The 23,481-nt window shown below is 40.9% G+C and overlaps 1 protein-coding gene across 1 annotated transcript in view; it reads right to left on the bottom strand.

Moving 5' to 3' along the window:
* The window catches only part of LOC127017025 (ras and Rab interactor 3-like), a 177,238-nt gene that overhangs the window by 110,385 nt on the left and 43,372 nt on the right, over window positions 1–23,481 (bottom strand). Inside the window, exons 3-5 of the mRNA XM_050897908.1 lie at window positions 6,716–6,792; window positions 5,445–5,519; window positions 3,300–3,384 (exon numbers count right to left, since the gene is read on the bottom strand). Coding sequence (XP_050753865.1) covers window positions 3,300–3,384; window positions 5,445–5,519; window positions 6,716–6,792 — 237 coding nt within the window. The remainder of the gene's footprint in view (window positions 1–3,299; window positions 3,385–5,444; window positions 5,520–6,715; window positions 6,793–23,481) is intronic.

Here is a 23,481-nt window from a genome sequence, read left to right as displayed (position 1 = left end):
CATGACTGGAGTGTGGCTATCAATGGCTACAGGCTGTTCAGAAGGGACAGGCAAGGAAAGAGGGGCAGAGGGGTTGCCCTCTACATCAAGAAATGGATAGATTGTGAAGAGCTGTCTCTGAAGAATACCCACAAGCAGGTTGAAAGCTTATGGGTAAGAATTAGAGACCAAGGCAACAAAGGGAACCTTGTGGTTGGTGTCTACTACAGGCTGCCCAATCAAGGGGAGCCTATTGACGAAGCCTTCTTATTGCAGCTACAGGAGGCATTGTGCTCGCAGGCTCTCGTCCTGCTGGGGGACTTCAACCACCCAACATCTGCAGCAAAAGTAGCATGGCGAGCTGTAGGTAATCCAGGAGACTCCTGGAGTGCATTGAGGATAACTTCTTAAGTCAGGTAATAGACAGCCCTACCAGAGGGGACGCAACACAGGACCTGTTGGTCACCAACGCAAGTGAGCTAATTGGTGACATCAAGATTGGAGGCAGCTTGGGCTGCAGTGATCATGCACTGGTGCAGTTCGCAGTCCTGAGGGATATGGGTCAGGCAAAGAGTAAAGTCAGGACCCTGAATTTTAGAAAAACAAAATTCCAGAGGTTCAAGGAGTTAGTCAACAGGACCCCCTGGGAAATCGCCCTCAGGGACAAGGGAGGAGAACAGAGCTGGCAGATCTTTAAGGACGCTTTCCATAGAGCGCAAGAGCTCTCGATCCTCAAGTGTAAGAAATCAGGAAAGGAAGGCAAGAGACCGGCATGGATGAGTCGAGACCTGTTGGTCAAACTAAAGGGCAAGAAGGAAATGCACAGGCAGTGGAAGCAGGGACAGGTATCCTGGGAAGAAGAGCATAGGAATGCTGCCTGGTTGTGTAGGGATGGGGTCAGGAAGGCCAAGGCGCAGCTGGAGCTGAATTTGGCAAGGGACACAAAGAATAATAAGAAGGGCTTCTATAGGTATGTCAGCCAGAAAAGGAAGGTCAAAGAAAGCATACCTCCCCTGATGAGCAAGACTGGCACACTGGTAACAACAGACGAGGAGAAGGCTGAGATACTCAACAACTTTTTTGCCTCAGTGTTCACTTGCAACCTCTCTTCCCACACCTCTCGAGTGGATGGACCGCAAGACAGGGACTGGGGGAGCAAAATCCCTCCCACTGTAAGAGAAGATCAGGTTCGAGATCACCTGAGGAACCTGAACATACATAAGTCTATGGGACCTGACAAGATGCATCCCAGAGTCCTGAGGGAACTGGCTGATGTAGTTGCCAAGCCACTCTTCATGATATTTGAAGTCATGGCAGTCAGGTGAAGTCCCTGGTGACTGGAAAAAGGAAAACATTGCACCCATTTTTAAAAAGGGTAGAAAGGAGGACGCTGGGAACTACCGTCCTGTCAGCCTCACCTCTGTGCCTGGGAAGATCATGGAACAGATCCTCCTAGAAGCTATGCTAAGGCACATGGAGGACAGGGAGGTGATTCAAGACAGCCAGCATGGCTTCAGCAAGGGCAAGTCTTGCCTGACCAGCCTAGTGGCTTTCTATGATGGAGTGACTACATTAGTGGACAAGGGAAGAGCTATGGATGTTGTCTATCTGGACTTCTGTAAGGCCTTGGACACGGTCCTCCACAATATCCTTCTCTCTAAATTGAAGAGAGATGGGTTTGATGGGTGGACTGTTCGGATGAGGAATTGGTTGGATGGTCGCATCCAGAGGGTGGTGGTCAACGGCTCAATGTCTGGATGGATATCGGTGATGAGTGGTGTCCCTCAGGGGTCCATATTGGGACCAGTACTGTTTAATATCTTCATCAGCGACATAGACAGTGGGATCGAGTGCACCCTCAGCAAGTTTGCAGGTGACACCAAGATGAGTGGTGCAGCTGACAGGCCTGAGGGATGGGATGCCATCCAGAGGGACCTGGACAAGCTCAAGAAGTGGGCCTGTGTGAACATCAGGAGGTTCAACAAGGCCAAGTGCAAGGTCCTGCACATGGGTCAGGGCAACCCCCAGTATCAATACAGGCTGGGCGATGAAGGGATTGAGAACAGCCCTCCCAAGAAGGACTTGCAGATACTGGTGGATGAAAAGCTGGACATGAGCTGGCAATGTGCACTCACAGCCCAGAAGGCCAACCATATCCTGGGCTGCATCAAAAGAAGCATGCCCAGCAGGTCAAGGGAGGTGATTCTGCCCCTCTACTCTGCTCTGGTGAGACCCCACCTGGAGTTACTGTGTCCAGCTCTGGAGCCCTCAGCACAGGAAAGACACGGACCTGTTGGAGCAGGTCCAGAGGAGGGCCACAAAAATGGTCAGAGGGCTGGAACACCTCTCCTATGAAGAAAGGCTGAGAGACTTGGGGTTGTTCAGCCTGGAGAAGAGAAGGCTCCGGGGAGACCTTACTGCAGCCTTTCAGTACTTAAAGGGGGCTTATAAGAAAGATGAGGACAAACATTTTAGTAGAGCCTGTTGTGATAGGACAAGGGGTAATGGGTTTAAACTAAAAGAGGGTAGATCCAGACTAGATATAAGGAAGAAATTTTTTACAATGAGGGTGGTGAAACACTGGCACAGGTTGCCCAGAGAGGTTGTGGATGCCCCATCCCTGGAAGCATTCAAGGTCAGGTTGGACAGGGCTCTGAGCAACCTGGTCTAGTTGAAGATGTCCCTGCTCATTGCAGGGGGTTTGGACTAGATGATCTTTGAAGGTCCCTTCCAACCTAAACTATTCTATGATTCTGTGAAATTTGCTGCTTTCCCCCTACTCTATCAGTGTAATCCTGTGTCCTTCCTTCTCTTAGTACGTACTGTTTTTGCCATTCAGACCTCCTCTCTAGACCAATAATCTTTAATATTTTAGAGATTACTTCAAATAATTCTGTAAGTAATGTACACCATGTCCTTCTGCCTTTAACAGATCTGACTTATTTATACATTAATTTGTTCTTTTCCCATGTTCCCTGTTCTCCTACTTCCTTGCTAAAATTAATTCCCTTTATTTGTGAAGAAAGAAGCCAAAGAGGCATCAAATAGCTCAAATTCTCTCTCAGGGGACTGCAATAAATCTCTTCTTTTACTTCCTATGTTCAGAATCAGCCATTCCTCTCTGTGTTTTGAGAGCAGATTCACAGTTTCATGAGATATTTTGAGTAGTTAATTATACCATGAACCACAGACTAGCTGACAGCTGCAATTGCTGATTATAAATTGATAGAAGAATGGTAGCACTTTTGGATACCTCTGCTTGATCTGCTGCTGATTTTTTAACAGTAGATCTCATAAAAGCTAGTGTGTGGGCTCCATACCTATAACAGATGCAAACAGTTCTGGAGTGGAGCTCCCTGCTGCCATGAATGTGGCTCCAGCAACATCTTCACTCAAATGTAGTTTCTGGAAGAAAAGCATTGGTAATTTCAGCACTTCTACTGTATTTACATCACACAGTTCTACAGTTGCAAAGATAGAAGCTCTTCATTTCTGGCCACAGTGCTGTTAAAGGATGAACAGTCACTATGATACAAAAGTAGACACTGCCTTTTGAGAAGGCAAATATACTTTGGGCAAGTAAAATGTTTATACCCTAACTCAGTGAAGTGTCAGATAAAATTCCCTACTTATATATAACTGAATAGCCAATTGTGGCTTACATGTAGCTGATTAGAGAAAAGCATCTCTGCAGATTGAAAAAGATTGTAAACATCTCAAATTGTTTTCATTAATTTACTTTTGGAACTCTAAACACAATCATTCAAGAATTAAGGGCAATTCTTGGGGCTTCTAAAATTTGAAAATAAAAATCCATAAGAGAAAAATATAACCTCTCTGAATAAATCTTACAAACAGCAGGCCTGATTCTGGCTTCACTTTACAACTGTGTTAATCAAAAGTGAGTCCGCTGACACAGACAAAATGAGTCCAATTAGACACAGAGGCCTGTGTACTGTAGACAGATTTATTTTTATGACAGTGTCTCTTAAGTTCTAATAGGATACAGATAACCTAGAATTCTCAGACCAGCAGAAACATGTGTAGCTCCACAAGTGGGCTGCATCAGTTTAATACTGTCTGAAGATCTTTCCCTTGAACTATAAAGAAGGTTTTGTGGAGGAGCTTTTCACTTTTTGAGAGTCTCTAGACTCATCTTTAGTACTTTATGTTTCTTCCAAGGATAGAAAAGTGATTAGTGACAAAAGGACCAGTACAGAAATCCTGTATTTTTCAGGCAGTATGCAACATTTTGAGCTGATGAAAATGGCATCCTACAGAACTTGACAAAACATAAACACAAGCCCTTACTGTACCATTTGATCTATTACCAGTCATACTGTTGCAGGAGCTCAAACATAACTATGCTATCTGAATTCTTCTTAGCTGTTTTAATGTTCAGCGGAACATGAGACAAGAGGCAAAGATTTTATGAAGGTAATACTTAATTGGTACAACCCAACTGGTACAACTTAAATATGGTGTATAAGGTGCATGCTGAAGACAGATCATCTGAAAAGGGAAAGAAAAGATCCCTATTGAGTATCTTACTATTATTGACCACCTCCCTTATTCTTCTATTTGTTCTTCTATTGGTAAGTGTAAGTACGTAACTCTGAGTAACACTAATAGGAATTTATTACATATATCCATAGGAAAATAGACTTTTTAACTAGCTACAGGAGTTTTTCAGAAAATGGTCACACACATTTTTGTTAAAAAGCAAAGGAGATGAGATTTTCATTTTACCCTCAAAAAGGAATTAAAATCTGGGTTTGTATTTTGTATTCATTTTGTAGTAGTTCACCAAAGCCTCACCTAACAGAACATTTACATGCCAAGTATAAATTCTACCCTGTCCTGATCAACTCACTTAATTAGAATCCGACATGTAATTTTGCAAAGTCTTCTCAACAATTATGTAAAGGAATTACATTTATTTACTAATTTTTTTGTGTCGAAAATATGTATTCTCATTCCATATCAAACCAAGGTGCATACTTTTCTCATGCATTCTCCCTTTTCTCCTCTTTATGCTAGGACCGCATATGCTTGCTTTCTCCTTGCTGATACAGTGGTAGATGTGCAATAAAATTTGCATAGCCAACACATTAATTTGTCTATGTATGATTTCTTTTCACAAGTGACTTTTAAAACTAGGAGTACAATAATAAATCCAACTCATCCATATGTCATATCCATCCTAGCTACATGCTTCAGGTATTTAAGAGTGGGTTTTGACATCTGATCTCATTACATCTTTCATTTTTTCTCGAGTGTGGCCAGGGGGACCAATGTGCCCAGATCACAGGTTCATATTTTGATGGAAAGCTCAAATCATTTGAAAAGGACGGAGGCCAAAAAGTTGACAGGAATGAACTCCAAACAACGATGGCACAAAATGTGTGATTCTATAATATTCTCTACATAAATTTCCAAAAGAGGAATAAAGTTCTTTAACATACCTCACAAATTTTCTCTAAGGATGGAACAAAGAAGTCATCACATACTATAGCCAAAGCATAGAACATATAAAGAGCCTGTAAAGAAAATAAATTCAGGCAATACTTCAGATTTTTGCTGTACATGCAAAGAGGAAAGAAGGCAATGCTATATTTATTCAGACTAGCAGAAATATATAGCTTCATTTTTTATTCCATTCCAAATAAAAATCCCTCTGCTGATCAATTTATGGCATAAAAACAGATTCTTGAATGTAAGATTAAGTTTAGAACAGGAATGTTTGCCAGACCCTAGAATATGAAAGGTACCACAGTTTGACAGAATAGGGTGCCACAACAGACTTCATATAAAGGAAAGTAATAGGTAAGGCTTACAAAGTTATGTAGTCATCATCTATATTTTCAATTACTTATCGGACCAAGTAATTAAATAGAAAGTAACACCATGATGATTAACAACACTCAAGAAATAATCACACCTGGAAATAAGCAGACCCTGACCATGGCTCACTGCACCAAACCTCTCAGGAATGATCCTGGTTCCCTGCATACATGTGATTCTCCCATTGTCTTATATGGCTTTATGTGCTGTGCTCATGCAGCGGGCCTAATCCTGCTGTTGTCCATCAAACACAATTCCTTTTTACTTTACGTTCCCTGAGCTGCAAATGGAAAACTGGAGCCTGCAGGCCTTACTTGTTTTGTTTTTTCTACAATAAAATATAAAACTTTACATGACATTTTCTATATTTCTCCAGGGTTGGTTTTTTTTATAATTACAATTGCATCTTTTGCATAGAGGCACAATAGGAAAGAAAGAGAATCAAGAATCTTCCACATCATGCTTGATGTCATCAACAAAGGAATCCCAAACCCTGTTTATACAAGTTGAAATACAAATACAAGTCTGTGATCCATGTGGCCAAGATTTTATCTCAAAGAGGATGAATGCATAGGCATTGCAAATTCAGACTTGCATCATTTTCTTAAATAAATCATAGAATCGTAGAATCTTTTAGGCTGGAAGAGACCTTTAAGATCATCAAGTCGAACCGTTAACCTAACACTACCAAGTCCACCACTAAACCATGTCCCTAAGACTTTAGCTTTTGAGCATTTGTACCCATATAGCCATATCAGAAATACTGAAATTAAAGTATTAGAAACATGTTGGCACATACAGAGCTCTCTTTAGTAAGGTCACTAAGATGATTAACATCTTACAAGACAAATAAAAGGAAAACAAATATGAAGCACAGTAGAGGAAAACTTACGGCAATGATATGAAGCAGAACTCCTCCTTGCTGCCGTTCTTTATTTGTAAATACATCTTCAGGAAATTCATTAATGGCTGAAAGAGAAACAGAATATTTTTTTAAAAATTTTACAGCATCTATAAACAAAAGACTGAAAAATAAGGATGCATCTGTAGAAATATATGACCAAACATGAGTGTACCTTCCAATTTATTACATTATAGCTTGCCACCTCAGAATCTCTTTTCTGCTCTGTAGAAAAAACAGAGAACTGATACTTAGGTGTCACTAATTATCATCATTACAGTGACTTAAACCAACCCTCACTGTACTAAGAGTTTCACATTCTTAATGCCTTATTTTTACTATCATCTCCTCTGTGTCTCCTCTAAATATAGTTCCAAAGCGATAAGCACAGGCACAAAAATTCATCCTGAAATAATATTCCTGGCTTTAAGTGTGCCTTGCCTGAAAAATTACACAATGGTTGTAACCTTCCATGAGGTTCTTAACTACAAACTTTTATAGGGCTCCACAGTCTTGCAAATCATTTCACAAAGATTAAAGTGATTCCAAGTACTTTCTCCAGAAAGTCTATCTAAATCTGGCGAAGGAAGGAATGAAACAGAAATGGTAGGTGGACGATAGGAATGTGCAAAGACATAAGTTTGGGGATTAATTCTGGGTGACAGTGAAGTTGTGTGGAGCTCAGTTAAAGGATCTATGTTCCACACAAATGCAACAGAGTGAAAAAAAGATTCCAGATGGTGGAGACAAAGACAGCAACTAAATCAAAGGCCTGAAGAAATATATGAGATTGACAAGACAGGCAGGGATAGAGATCAACAGTGCCTCAGACAGGAGTCTGGGAAGTTTAAGGGTGAAAATTATTTCAGCCACCAGAATCCAAATGCACTGAAGTAATTAAATTATTACTCGGAAAGAGATGTTCCTTTCCGCAAGGAGTTGTAGATGTAGGTTAACAACAAGATAAGCTCCAGAGGTTCTTATGAACTTATCATAATATACTGAAACTCGGTGAAGGAAACAGAGGGAATATACGATCATCTTCCCCATATTCAAGTCTGCCAGTTGTGTTGGGTTTGTGTGGCAGGGGTTTGTGTAGCGGGGGAGGGGCTACAGGGGTGCCTCCTGTGAGAAGCTGCTAGAAGCTTCCCTGGCTCCATGTTGGACCCGCCTCAGGCCAAGGCTGAGCCCATCAGTGACAGTGGTAGTGCCTCTGTGGTAGCATATTTAAGAAGGGGAAAAGACTGCTAAAGGAAGAGGAAGAGGAGCTACAGTGAAGAGAGGAGTGGGATGTGAGAGAAACAACCATGCAGACACCAAGGTCAGTGAAGAAGGAGAGGGAGGAGGTGCACCGGAGCAGAGATTCCCCTGCAGCCCGTGGTGAGCCGGCAGGCTGTCCCCCTGCAGCCCATGGAGGGTTAACGGTGGAGCAGAGATTGCCCTGCAGCTCGTGGAGGACCCCAGGCTGGAGCAGGCGGCTGGGCGCAGAGAAGACAGTGACTCCATGGGAAGGTCCACGCTGGAGCAGTTTGTGGAGGACTGCAGCCTGTGGAAAGGACTCACATTGGAGAAGCTCGTGGAGGGCTGACCCCCATGGGAGGGACCCCACGCTGGAGCAGGGGAAGAGTGTGAGGAGTCCTCCCCCTGAGGAGGAAGGAGCAGCAGAAACAGCGTGTGATGAACTGACCGCAGCCCCCATTCCCTGTCCCCCTGTGCCGCTGGGAGGGGAGGAGGTAGAGGAATCGGGAGCAAAGCTGAGCCTGGGAAGAAGGGGAGGATTGGGGGTAAGGTGTATTTTTAAGATACAGTGTTCTCTTTCTCATTATCCTACCCTGATTTGACTGGTAACAAATTAAATTGATTTCTTTTTCCCCAATTGAGTCTGGTTTTTGCCTGTAACCACAATTGGTGAGTGATCCCTCCCTGTCCTTGTCTCGACTGAGGAGCCTTTTGCTGTATTTTCTCCTCCCCATCCCGCTGGGCGGGAGGAGTGAGCGAGCGGCTGCGTGGTGCTTTGCTGCCGGCTGGGCCTAAACCATGACACCAGTTTAAAGAAATGCTTAAGAGCACAATATATGATATTTATGCTGTTCCATTTTCAATTTCAATGGCATATTTTCTCAATTTCTCAATATAATTCTGCAAACAATAACCATGAACGTAGAAACCAAGAATTTGAGGTATCATTGATGTTTCTAGCTACTAAACTTCAAACACTCTATATCAGCCTTATTTTCAGGAAATGTTGCACTGTAACTCTTTGAAGATCATGGTTTTTAGAGTGTCTTAAATTTGAGTTTCCTGTAATCACCAAACACACTTGAAAATCTTAGCTGCAGTGAGAGGATAATCTAGTTACAAAGACCTGAATGACTTCTCATCTCCTCAATCTTTGAGTTTTATATAAATACAAAAATGCCTCTTCTCATCTGTACTACACACACGTACATATGTTGCATATGTCTAGCTTGACAGACTTGAACAGTGTCTCCATGCAAAGCTGAAGATCCCATAGCTCTCTTTTTTCCTTAGTGCCCACTACCATAAATGTATCATTTTTGAATTAATACACTGGCAGCAGGCAGTGTTTAAAACCTTATATACTTAAATCATACCTTCCTTCCAAAAGTCAAAGTTACTATTTTATGAAATCTCTCTAAATCCTCCAACCTAATATTTGAAAGCCACTATAGTTTTGTTTAAAACTACTAACAGTCTATAAAATATTTAGCATAAAATAAAAGTTCATCAACAATGACTGACCGCAATTCCTTTACTGATTTTCATTAGGCTTTTCAATAAGACCTATTCTTACTGTTGTATTCTGACTGGAACTGATATCAGCACTTGATACATTGAGTAGAGCTTTCCCAAGATATAGATGCATCTTTTCTTTTAAATCTGAGACAACAAAACCTATATGAATCTATACTAAATTTTGCTTAGGTACTCCTGAATGTGATTTCCTACTCCTAGGTAAATGTTCTATTCCTGGTCCTCCTTCGGTAATCACCAGGAAAAATGAAAGTAATAGTGGATATAAATATACAAATGCATCAGCACAATAGCACAATAATACCCAATCACTCATTGAATTATGGAATACCTTTCAAAGGTATGCAGAGTACTTCAGTGCCTAAAGACCACCAGCACACCAGTGTTTAGCAGGACTAGCTTCAAGAAAGTGTCTGGGTTGCTACAGAATTCCACAGTCTTCAAGGGCCGTGACTTGCACTTTAAAGAGGTTTGTGACCTTACGAAAGAGTCTGAGGAAATAGCATTGCTATACAAATGCAAACCACACTGTAAATAAAAGACTTTTGCCTATTGAGCCAAACAAAGTCAAGTACTTCTAAAATCAAAAAATGTAAATAAAACATCTTCCTTTCTGTTTGGTTTTCATCACTGTTACCCTCAAACAAGGAAAAGGATAGTGGAAATATACATAAACTGGGAGAAAACTGGTTGCATTGTAGTTCTGAGACACTGTGTGTGTTGAGTTGATATTCTTTTACTGGAAGACAGTGCAAACTATTGGTCAAGATGCAGCAATCTGCAATGCTTTTATCTACAGATAAACCTTTTAAGATGCCAACAGAACCTTATATGCATGTAACAGCCAAGCAGGTTCCCTGTAGTAATATACTGCTATAAATAGTAATATAGTAATATGTAATATAGTAAAATACAGTAATATCATTTCACCCATGTAGCAATGAGGGAGGAATACCCTTCTGGAATAATATTGGAATACCATCAAATTTAAGAACTTCTTGTCAGCTACAGTAGCTGCCAAAAGCAAAATTTCTCAGAGGAATTATTTGCTACCACATGAAATAAAGTATGGCAAAACATTAATCAGCACCCAGAGCATGTGGTTTTAAATAAATTCTGCTCATTAACAATTAATATTAACTAAAATAATTAATAACTAAAAAAGCATTAAGGAGACTTCTCCTTTGGGAGAAAAGACCCAGAGCTACAGCTGCTGGCATCTTACACAATACGGTTGTTCTTGCATCACTGGCTAAAATACCATGCCCACATGGATGTATTCAAGACATGTATGCTATTTTTCTTATTGCATCCCCCATTTGACGCCTATCTCCTCCATTCAAGCCGTGGCTGTGAGAATACACGTATTCCAGCAATGCACCAGGACAGCAGAGACCAGAGCCCTGGCCTGAGTCTCTAGCAATGATAACGTGACCCTACACATGGGGTACATCCTTTCACATAATCTGATGCAAAGGTTTGCAGCTCCCATCACAGGTGCTTGTGCCAGGAGCACCATCCCCCTTACTGCTGCTGTATAGCAGAGGGAATATGTCCCTGTCCCATAACTTGGCAAAACGGATGTGTCAGCTGGGAAGCTATTATCTACCTGGTTATCTCATTCAGCTGACTGTAAAATGTTTCACAGTGTAACATTAAAAATGGTTGTCAGTATAAACTGAAGTTTCAAGAAGCATGAATAAAAATCACTATCTTTCTAATCTTTCTAATGTGACTTCACTTATTCGAAGTTAATACTAAATAGGAAATCAGAAGACTAGAAGATGTCAAAGGTAAGAGCCAGAAGATAGAAGTGAGCCCAGGCATCTGATCACCAAGCAAAAGCAAACCAGCTTCACTGCAAACCCTCTTGCTTCATATATAGTCTGGTGATGTAGTATTTGTAATAAATAACTCCTTGCAATAAATATCTGCTTGCCTCACAGAAGTAATTTTAAATGAACTAACATGAAGACAGCTTTTCTCAAAGATAATGCTCCCATCTACACAGAACTCATGGCATGCAATTGTTCTCACATAGAGACACTACAAAGTCTTCTTTAAGAATCAGGGAAATGAAGCAAGGCTCTGGAGCTTGGTAAAGTAAGATTTCTTCCTTAATGAAATGGCCACCTGCCAGTGAGTTCCAAAATAAAGTCTGGAGTTCTTCAGTATAAGCGTTTGCTGTCTTTATGGCTTTATTTTCCACATAATCATAGGTTTTCTATAATTGTCATCGATAAATTCTGTATACCTTATCTACACGCATTGTTCTTTATTTACTCGCTGTATCATGGTTTTAATATCTTAAACAAAGATTTGTTTTTCTTACCTACTGCTATGATAACCTGGTTGCTCAGGAAAAGGCTGTTTGGATTCCCTTGGCTCCTAAGCTTAGGCCTGGGAATCAACATCACTTAACCGAGGGGGGCAGTGGTATTCCCTCATCTATATGAGCTGACAGAGGGGATATGACATTATCACAGAGTTTGAGAGAGCACGGTCTGCCCTCATGGTACAATCTGATGTGTCTGCGCAGCAGGGCACCGCTCCACTTCACACGGAGATATTTTCTCATGTATGGGAGACAGAGCTATCTGGCAGCCCGAGTGGGAGCTACATCTCCTCAGTTTCTACTGAAAAGAGACAGAACAGATGGGAGAAGGAGATGAAATGAAGAGCAGTACATCTAATGGGGCTAACCTTTGCCAAAAAAAGGAGGGGAACATACACCAATCATCTTAAAATCAGCTAGAAATACAGAAATATTTATCCTGCTGGTACTGTTGCAAACCCATGGCTCCTGCAGCTCATCTTATCAAGCACAGATTTGCTGAGGGGGAAGGAGGGCACCAAGAAAGCCAAGTCTATATTGGAACTGTCATCATTCTGCAGCTCGTTTTTCCTCCCCAATCATGAAATAAGTGGGGAAACAAAAGCAGCTTATCCAGCCACGACTTGGAGGGGACACCACCACCTTCTTCTGAGTCACGGAAACACAAACCCCTTGATTATGCCATGACAGAAAGAATGATTCACCTTTGATAAAAAGCTCTGGCTGAGCTGTCTGTGGCTAAAGAGCTACACAGAATATAATAATTCTCAGAACACAATATAATAGCAGCTGCACAGCTTAAGCTGTCTGCATGGCTCTGGAGTGAAGATCTGGTATGCAGCAGGCAGGGTAACCCAGGCATGCCAGTGACACCTGCCCAGACTTAGGCTGTTACCGGATTACTTCTGGGTACCATCAGAGCATTGTTCCCATATGCCCTATCCATACTGTGACAGGCAGTCTGCCAATGAAGTTAAGTTTCAAAATCTCCTAAGCCTGACAGAACATCTCAACAACCACGTGGATCTGTGGTTTTATAACCTGCCTCGACATGTGATTTCTTCACCTTATCAGCAGTTGATTTACTCACAGAGGCAACAAACATGCCCACTCTTAATACCTGCTAAACGTTCAAGCCTGTTACAACTCTTAAATTTCTCCTCACAGGGAGAAGGGAGCTGTAGCTGTTTGAAAGGACACATGCAATCGGCTCAACTCTGCCTTTGCAGGAAGGGGGTTAGGCAAATGATGTACACAGAAGCCCACTTCTCCTTTTAATGCCTGCATCTTGTTCCTTCGCCCATGTTCCTCTGTCCCTTCAGGACATGTTACATCTACGGATTGCAATACGTACCCCTTTGCCCTGGCATTCAGGGGTTGTTGATCATCAGACTCACCCAGCGCAGAGGTATAAGGGGAAGAAGGACAGATGGAAGACAGAATTACATACTTCCACTTTTACTCCCTCTATAATCATATTCACAAGTCAGCTTGAATATCTCAAATTTGTGTCATTTGTTTAAGCACTGCAGGCAGCTTTAGGCACTTCTGCACTTGGTGTATTTCTGCTTATGTGCAATTCCCTTTTCACATTGCAGAGCCTCATCTTCCCGAGGCCTGGTGTTGTGTTCATGCACATGTATTTGTGCCTCAGTGATAGCAAACAAACTCCTCACTGTGTGCAGAAATGAGCTTCTTTATACCTGTCAAGCAAATGCATGCATCGTTACCTGGTGTAAGCAGTAAAACATCAACAGTTTGTGCACCAAGAGTTGACCTTGCAACAGTCTTCACGGTACTGCAACTTGCACTAATTTATAATTGTGTACTAATATAATCTGTTAGAAGATTTGAGTGAAAGCCAAAAAATCATCACTTCTTCCAGCGACATCTGCCTGAATGCAGGGGTCCTATACGAGCTGAGTTGCAATGAATGGGATAAGTACGCCTTAGAATCACCCTTGCTTTCAAAATGTTTGTGGCTTTGGCCCATACTGTTCCTCAAAATCAGTGCACTGGGAAGATTTTTACAGAAAGAAGGTTAGCCACTTTGAAAGCATCCTGATGGCAACGGGAGAAATTCCTCCCATATTCTCTTTACCACCGACGTCAAGAGGGTCAGTCCCCTGTCACGTTTCACATATTAGCTCAGGTGCTGAAGTGGTGATAGTCTCAGAAACGACTGTGGTGAGCTCAGTACAGCCAAACAGACATGCAGCTAGTCTCGGGGAATGGCATAATACATTCATCTGATTCTCTTGCATAACCTGTGCACTGTCAGTATTGTGACAGCAACTGTGTATCTAGAAGAGCAGGGTTGCTTTTGCTCATAGAAAAGTATCGGCTTGTTTTAGTTACGTATTCCAGTGTTAACACTGGAAACAAAGTCAACCTGAAGATCATATTATCACAGTGAAACTAGTTTATTCATATACAAAATGTGTCATACAAAAGTCCTCCTTTTTAGTACTACTTCCTAAATTAGATATAATAAATTTTAAGTCATTAGAAAATCATAACTGTGCCATAGTACACTAAAGCTATATTTTTTACAGAATTACAGAAAGCCTAAATTCTTGAGGAAAAAAAACCCACATAAATCTCAAATTTTAAAATAACCTTTTCTAACACCACAAGCTAACATGCCCTTAACTCTGAATTGTCAGTGGAGAAAAATGGTATACTCAGCAAGTGCTTTTATACATGAAAGCTGGTAACTTAAAAATCTTACAAGGACCAAAGAAGGAAAAAAAGAACAATTCACTGATAATTCTGGATGCCATCTGGAAAAAATAAGAATTACCAAGCTTTAAGCTCCCATTCCCATTAGACAGCTTTTTCCAGTTTTCTGTAGCAGGATGACATGTGGATTTTCCCCCAAATACTCAGTTCAGCTTCTGCTGGACCCTAATCTAGGCACCAGTGTTAAAGCAAATCAGGAATGGGCAATTCAAAGTAACGCACACGTTTACTTGAAAAATTCTGCAAGGAAATTCCTTTAGAGATGACTCTTTAATAAACGGGTTTCATGGATTACACCACCTGGACAGCAACAGAGCATCCGAATGAAGTGGAATGAAATGATATGAAATACCACCCAACTTCTTTGAAAGGTATTTGTGCATTGGTGTAATGCCGTGTGATGCCAAAGATAAAGCTTTCTATTTGCAGGCAAAGTACCATATGGCAGGAGGCACAGTAAGCATCCTCCTCCATAGCCCTCACCTCATAAACAGTAGAATTATGAGCAAATTTTATCTCTGTGGCATATTAATTCAATTTGCATTGCTCAACCAAAAGTGGACTGCCAAATGCGATTATCTGTGCAATGGCAAGTGGCAGCTTATGGAGCAAATAACTCACTCAACTCTAAACTATTAAATCAATTTAATATATGTAAAGAATAGTGTATTAATGAAATAGCCTTCAAAAACTCTCCTTCCATCAGTATGAAATTATGAAAATATCTGTACAAGACTGGATTAGCTACAATAAAAAGTAACATTAATACCTTATTAAACCCTGGCCTTACATTTAGTTTCTCTTCTCTTTTATAAAGAAGAAAAGTATTTGCACTCATTACGGCAATGTCAAACAATCAAATAAAAATACATTAACAATTATCTGCCAACGAAAAGAAAATTGAAAGGCATGATGAAATCTCACCTCCCGATCCAGGGAGTCGGTGATGACACATGGATGCACAAGTACTGCAACATGGGGATGCATCAGCATATCAGAGCGAAGCATTTCATGCGTACTGGGCTTTGTGTTAATGGTTTTAATGTCCTCAAGATAACTCTAAAAGGATCCCAAGGTTTCAGATCATGGATTTTTTTTTTTCCCCCCTGGCCTTCAGCTGCTATACTTTCTAGAAACTGCTTTTAAAGAGCTAGAGATCAAGAACCTCATGATGAGTTTTCTTTTCTTTCTGACAACAGTTAGTTATTTCACATTATTTTCTCATATGGATAGCTCTTGCCTGATGCCTTCATACAGCTGTATCTCAACCTTATTACTGCAAAGTAGCAGTTCCATAGAAGATGGCTGGAACCTGCCTGGAACACCTCTACCACGATCCAGGATTTCAGTACAGCTATCAAACTGTGAAGTCCACTCAAATTAACTAAGAATGAGGACATGAACATTTCTAAATCAGTGCTGAATAGAGGTGAAATTACCAACACCTAGTTTTATCACAGTCTAAGAACAACTTATGTTAAAAGATTTGAATTCAGTGTAGTGCAGTGCCCTAAATCTACCTCCATTTGACAGCTCTCCAGCGCTTCTGTGAAATAAGCTGTTGGTTTCAGTGACCAGTCACAGAATTTCTGACCTCTGCTAACATCTGTGATTACGGTACTGGTTTTCCACAAAGCGCATGTATATTCTTCAAAACCCCACCCGAGGACACCAACCCTTTTATTTTACACCTCAGATTCCTAAACCAGGATACTAAAATGTTTTTCACCTTCTCCCCTTTTTTATTTACTGTGTCATACTGCCTCAGCTGTGTTTACGCTACTCTGAGCCAAGGTTGCGAAAGCAGTTCAAACACTAGCAGGGTCCAGCACTGGTGTGGTTTATTCGGACATGTCATTTCCCAACTTAGGGGGAATAAGGCAGTTCACCCTCCACTAAGAACTGAATAATCATTGTGGAATAATGTCAACAGGTTTAAATTGTACTACCTCATGACTGTTCCGTGAATTAACCACAGACATCAGTCACCAGTAAAAACTGGTGTCTTCTACATGGAATTTCCCTCTGGTTTCTCACTTTGAGCTTCATACATTCAACTTCCCCTCTCCCTTTCACTTTTCCCTCATTTTTTCTTCCTGAAAGCTGATGGTTTCTATGGTCAACAGCCTCTTGTTTCATTTGAGGGAGGGAGCCCTCTGGCTATGCAGGGTTTTGGACTCAACTTGGCTGTGTCCTTTTTAAATACAGGTAGAAAGCGATGTCCCTGGCAAGATCACTACCCAATAGGAAAAAAAGTTTTGGAAAAGGGATAATGACTGGATTAACTATCAATACTGTGACTTGCATAAGAAAGGACAGTTACTAAAAGGTCAGGAAATTTTTCATCCCAGCAGAAAAAGAATCATTCCTTATGTTTTCACAGGCAAGCCTTCCAGCTACAAACAGGCTGGAGAATCAAACATCACTTGCTTTCTATGAGTTTTTGGTATTATCACCTCAAGCTCAATGAAGTCTTGTTTTGGGGGTTTTTTGCTCCCAGTCAGATTTTAAAATCTCTTCCAGAACTAAAGGATGGAAGGTATTTATGCTAGTTCTTTAGCCTATCCATTCATAAACTCAGTTTGTTCACCTCTACACAATAAGGCCAGAAGTCTGCTGCCAAGGAGAGGCTGCGTTGTCTGCAACGTCAATGACGTCTGCAATGGGATTTCACTACAGATCTGTTAGTAAGCTGTATACCCAGTGAAAATGACAGTCTGGTTGAAATACCAGAGGGCTTTGAAAATCAACCAGGCATTAAAAGGCTGAAAAGATTATGAAAAGTGTAACATAATTTTAAGACACTGTGGACTAGTAACCCTCTTTGAAACAACACACTCCATTTGGCCCAAAACAAGGACATTTTTACAGAAGGTGGGTTATAACTCCCCAATTTTGTTACTGAATATACATTGGAGCTGCTCTTATATATATTGTTGTAGTATTATGCCTAATGAACAGCTCGACAATCAGAGTAAACCACTACCTCCCTCTTTGTTCCCAAAATGACTCTTTCAGCGAGTGTACAATGAACCACCACGACAGAAGTTGTCCTTGACAGATTTCCCTACACTACAGAATTTCATAGCTGGAGGAATCTCTTTTCTGTGCTGCTTGAATATACAAGCAAGATGGATTAGTTAAGTGAATCTGGCCCAAGGTTGAAGTTTCCTTCCTCTCTGAACATCTGTTGTGGTTTAACCCTAGCCAGCAACTAAGCACCACACAGCCGCTTGCTCACTCCCACCCCGGTGGGATGGGGGAGAGAATCAGAAGAGTAAAAGTGAGAAAACTCATGGGCTGAGATAAAGACACTTTAATAGGGAAAGCAAAAGCCACACACACAAGCAAAGCAAAACAAGGAATTCATTCACCACTTCCCATCGGTAGGCAGGTGTTCAGACATCTCCAGGAAAGCAGGGCTCCATCACCCGTAACCGTTACTTGGGAAGACAAACGCCATCACTCTGAACGTCCCACCCTTCCTTCTTCTTCCTCCAGCTTTCTATTTCTGAGCATGACATCATAGGGTAGGGAATATCCCTTTGGTCAGTTGGGGTCAGCTGTCCCGGCTGTGTCCCCTCCCAACTTCTTGTGCACCCCCAGCCTGCTCGCTAGTGCGGTGGGGTGAGAAGCAGAAGAGGCCTTGACTCTGTGTAAGCACAGCTCAGCAATAATTAAAACATCCCTGTATTATCAACACTGTTTCCAGCACAAATCCAAAACATAGCCCCATACTAGCTACTATGAAGAAAATTAACTCTACCCCAGCCAAAACTAGCACAACGTCTGAAGAACTCATTTGGCAGATGTCACCCATTTCAAAACTGGGATGCATTATTATTCCATTAATGCCACATAACAATGGGATCAAAACTGCTCTTCAAAGACAAAAAGAAAAGCTGGCTACCAGTGACAGAGCTAATATGAAAGACAATCACATTTATGAATGGATATAGACGGAGTGGCAGGAAATAACAGTTTTCCCTAGAAAATATCACTGATACTGTTTAATGAACATCTGTTTGCAAACTGACTATAAAAGTATTTTTCTATACAACCAAGTTCCTTCTTCCCAGCCTTCTTCAGTGAATAAAACAAGGTGTTACTACCTCCTTATACCTGCTGGAGATAGACCTCAAATAACACAGAATATGAGGCTATTTCCTGCCTGGTGCATCCTCAGCAGAAGTGACAACCACATTCAAACAGCAAAATGACTACAGAACGAAGAAACAAGCAACCGCAAGAGCTGCCAGAGCAGCTATCTTTCAGAACAGAAGTGCACTTTAAATGAAACTGTGCTATTGTGACTTCAGCACAGTTAATGCATAATAACAGGCTTTTGAATCCCTTTTACTTCAGCAAAAGCTGCAGTATGGCTCATTTAAAAGCAGCTGTAGTGGCACACGTCATTCTTTTCCCCCAAATGCATGGAAAAGGAAATTAAATCCAATATTTAAAATATATGTATTTTTACTGTTTTTCTGATACTCAATCCAAGTAGGGATTTTAACCGTCCAGGAAAATTGTGTTACTCTCCAAGTTGAAACAGCACAAAAACTATAGATGATATCTTCTACCACGCTAAGATTAAGTTAAATTAACTGGTTTTCGAGAAACAAATGGGCACGAGGTAGCAGAGCAACAGCAGACTTTAAGTCATGCCTACAGAGACCAAACAGAGAAAGGCGTAAAATAAAGTCAGGCATAGGTATTGTTTGAACTTTCTTTACTTAGAAGTTTTTCTTTCTGGATATGAAGGAAAATGCTGGAAGGCAGCAGTAAAAAGACCTACTCAAACATTTATTCCACCCCCTGCCAATTCAGGATTGTTTCCAACAGTGAGTTTTCTTGTGCTTTGTCCAAAAAGCTCCATCAGTCAAGAGGGAACAGGTAAAATACAAAGACACAATAATAAGGCAGAGGAAGCCCCTCAATGCTGTCATTAGGTGACCTTTCTGGGGCCAGAAGTCCCAAGAGGGTTCAGCACAGGCAAGCCAAGATTTTCAAGGAACTCAGCTCACCACGGACACCATGCCCAGCCCTTATGAAAATCAGGCTGTTGATGCCACAAGCTGAGATCAGCTGATTCATTCTCTGAATTTTGCTTTTATTTTGGAAGGAAGCTGAATTTTGAAAAATTGTTTCAAGTTGCGCATATTAAGCTCTCAAAAAAAAACAGTGTTAAAAAACACTGCATCTGTAATAAAGTCAGGTTTTGCAGTCAAGTATTTAGGATAATTTTTTGTTCCATGTACCCCTTGGTGCTTTGAAAAACTCATTTTCATATGGATAAACAGAAGCACAACAGTCTCTCCCTGTGAGCCATGCTCATGTAGTCTAGCCAATTCTCATCACTTCATTGTAAACCATGTGGTATTTGGTTTTTTACTTTTCCTGAAGCCATGGTCATAGAATCATGCAATTATGTAAGAACATCAGCTTTCACTTGAAACAAAATCTGCTTCTAGCCTTTGTGTTTGTGGAAGAGGGCCCAAGCCCAAAAATCTAAAAGATTTAGGAAACACAGAAGACAAACAAAAAAGAGTCCCAGACTTGTTGTTTATCTTTTAAACAAACATTGCAATTTTGCAGGGCTAAGTTTACACTTTCTGAGCACACAGGATCACTAGCATTCCTCCTCAGTTCATATGCCTTAGCTCAGAGTCACAAATACACGCACATTCCAGCATGCGGTTTCTGCCTGATGATATAAAATTATGCCAACATCTTTTTTATACTATAGGCTAAAGCCTACTTCACCTTTTCCACACAAGTAATCCCATCTAAGACAATCAAGATTTAACCCTCCAGCTCTTATGTCATGATTCATTTACTACATAAATAATTTTTCAAATGGCAGATTTGCAGAGTTTTCTGCTATTTTTCCCCAGACAATATCCCTTGGCGCATTTTCTCCTTACTCTACGAATTCAATAAGGAGCTGTAAACACTACTGGAGTACTTCAAGAATGATCTCCTCTCAGTCCTAGCCTCTATTATATACTTCAGCAGCCTCACACAGACTTCCACATATTTAGCAGCATCTTAAGCAGCACTTAAGATTTGAGGGAGGGAAAGTTTTTTTTTTTCCTAAATGCATAGTAATTATTCCAGAATAAAAGCGATGTTAATCCAGAATAGAGGCATACAGCAGGAGAGTCCACTGCTGGAAGGTAAAAAGATAAACATTACAATAATTCCACAATCCAAATTTACAGTCCTTCTCACACTGTCTTCGTCCACGTGAAAACCTATTCCATGATTATTTAGTATCTGTAAATGAATGTTGCAATGAAGCTCATATCAATTCACAGAAAGAAGAGGAGACATAATCTTCACTTTGAGTAATGCATACACGAAGCTGAGCACAAGGCCAAAGGCCACAGAAGCAAAATTAGCAAAAGGAAAGAAAAAGGGAGAAAAGGTACATTGATTTAGTGATCTCACAGCCCAATCATGAAAGATTAGTAGAGGGTTTTTTTAGACTTTAGAAGTTATGCACAGAAGAACGTATAGTTTAATACAACACACATCTCTCGCTAAACTAGCCAGGTCAGCTACAAGTAATAGGGGAACTACTGTCACACAGCTTCAGCACATATGGTACAAGCCCAGCTGGAAGAAGCCTGGATATGTAGGTCATAGCTGGAGCTTCTGCTTCACTGCTGCTGGTACCACAGCTAGTTCACTTAAACTCAGGTATTTCTCCATTACTGCAAAAATACTCCAGCTGTAAGTTTGGAGTGTTGCTTTCTAAAAACAACCATCACACTGTCACAATCCTGCGTGCATGTACGCTGTCTGAGTACCAAGTCAGAGAACAGCACTTCTCATGCCAAAGCAGCCATCAGAAGTGCAAACAATTTAAAGAGTGCTAGCAGATTTTATTTTAATTTGTTTCCAGACTTCATTGGCTGACCAGCAAATTGATGAAAGTGGTACCTCGAGTTCTCTCCAGCTTACTCTGCACTGGTTTACTACATAGCATGCATACAGACTACGGGGTAACCCTCAGCAGAAAATCCCAAATCAACACATCAGAAACGTATTTGTACCTGATGGACATTTGCACTTGGCTCAACAGGCACCAAACTACATTGTCTGGCCTTGAGAGGCAAGAAAGGTACATTATCTGGAGCCTCAGAAAGACACCCTTGGGAAACAATCACTGTCTACAAATATCACTGAGGTAACTATATAAATGAAGACAGGGAATTATGGAGAGTCTCAGAACATGGTAGGAAAAGAATCATTGTCTGAAAGCTAAGGAAGAAAAAAAAATCAGTTAAATATATGCACTAAATTCTTAACGAGAGGAGAAATAGGAAAATGACATACTCATCTAATCATACCAACCAGTAGCAGGTATTTAAAGACAGATATATTATAAAGCACTTTCTGGGACCATATACAGCAAATAAAAAAAATCTCTAGAAGCACCATCTAAAATATTCTCAAGAAGCATCACACCAAGATGGTGCTCAGCAAAATACATGTAGTTAGAAACAACTGATTCAAGGGATCTTTTTGTCTGGTCTGAATGAGGCTAGACTCCAGTGTTACCCACATCATACTTTACAGTGCCACTCAATGCAGTAGGACCACACAAGATATAACAAGCTGCAAAACATACAGAATGCTTTCACACCTGCCCATATAGGAATAATACCACATTACTCTTCTTTCTTAAAATAAGCTTGTATCATCTTCATCTCATTGCATGAGGTGGTTCAGAAACTGTTTTTGCTCTCCTACCACTTGTTCAGATGAATTGAAGAGGAAAACCCACCTTCCTAATATATATTAGAAATACACAGAAAAAAAATATATATTCTGTTTATATTCTCTCTACATATATCTATTTAGGTTTGCCTCAAACTGTTAGGCGAAAAAAACCTGCCATGCAGCAATAAGGTGGTTGCTTGTATTCCTGCTGTGAACCAGAAAACAGAGCCAGAATCATACTAAGAAATCTGACAGAATATGGCTGCAGAAGCAGAAGGGTGCCGAAAGACCAGTGTGGTCACAAAAACAAGAAATGTGGACTAGGACAGTGAGTACTCATAGACACCAGAGCCTCACCAGAAACTTCATCTGCTTTCAGCTGATGTAAGGAGAGCTGAGCAGGAGTCATAGCTTTAAACTGCTGATCTGATTGATCACATCTCACCTGCCCAGAAAGCCAGACCTAAGATTTCAAAAGTTATTTATATGCTCATTTTGGATTACTAAATCTATTAACTTAACTTATAGTGTCACTGTGTCATGTAATACCAATCTCTTTCAGTCAGAGGGAAGACTAAACGTATGAAAATGCCTCATACTGTTTGTACCTCCCTTCAACAGCCTAGCTGAATGTAGCTGATGAATGCAGCAAGCTGACTGACCTGTGTATTTTGACTTACTTGGATTCAAGAATTTGCCAACCAGTTACAAACACCAAGGGACATTACCAAATGAGTACCCTTTTTCTAGTCTTTTGTTCTGTGAAAATGCTTCTTCTGCTACCCTGCAATAATCAAATACCGGGCATAAAATGTTGTACCTGGTTTGTGAAACAGTAAGGCCCTGGTAAACCTTTGTAATGGTTTAGGCCCAGCCGGCAGCAAAGCACCATGCAGCCGCTCGCTCACTCCTCCCGCCCAGCGGGATGGGGAGGAGAAAATACAGCAAAAGGCTCCTCAGTCGAGACAAGGACAGGGAGGGATCACTCACCAATTGTGGTTACAGGCAAAAACCAGACTCAATTGGGGAAAAAGAAATCAATTTAATTTGTTACCAGTCAAATCAGGGTAGGATAATGAGAAAGAGAACACTGTATCTTAAAAATACACCTTACCCCCAATCCTCCCCTTCTTCCCAGGCTCAGCTTTGCTCCCGATTCCTCTACCTCCTCCCC

This window comes from Gymnogyps californianus, chromosome 5 (assembly GCF_018139145.2).
Source record: "Gymnogyps californianus isolate 813 chromosome 5, ASM1813914v2, whole genome shotgun sequence".
NCBI classification, from domain to species: Eukaryota; Metazoa; Chordata; class Aves; order Accipitriformes; family Cathartidae; genus Gymnogyps; species Gymnogyps californianus.
Note: the sequence above shows the minus strand (reverse complement) of the source record. Positions and strands in the feature narration are given on the sequence as shown.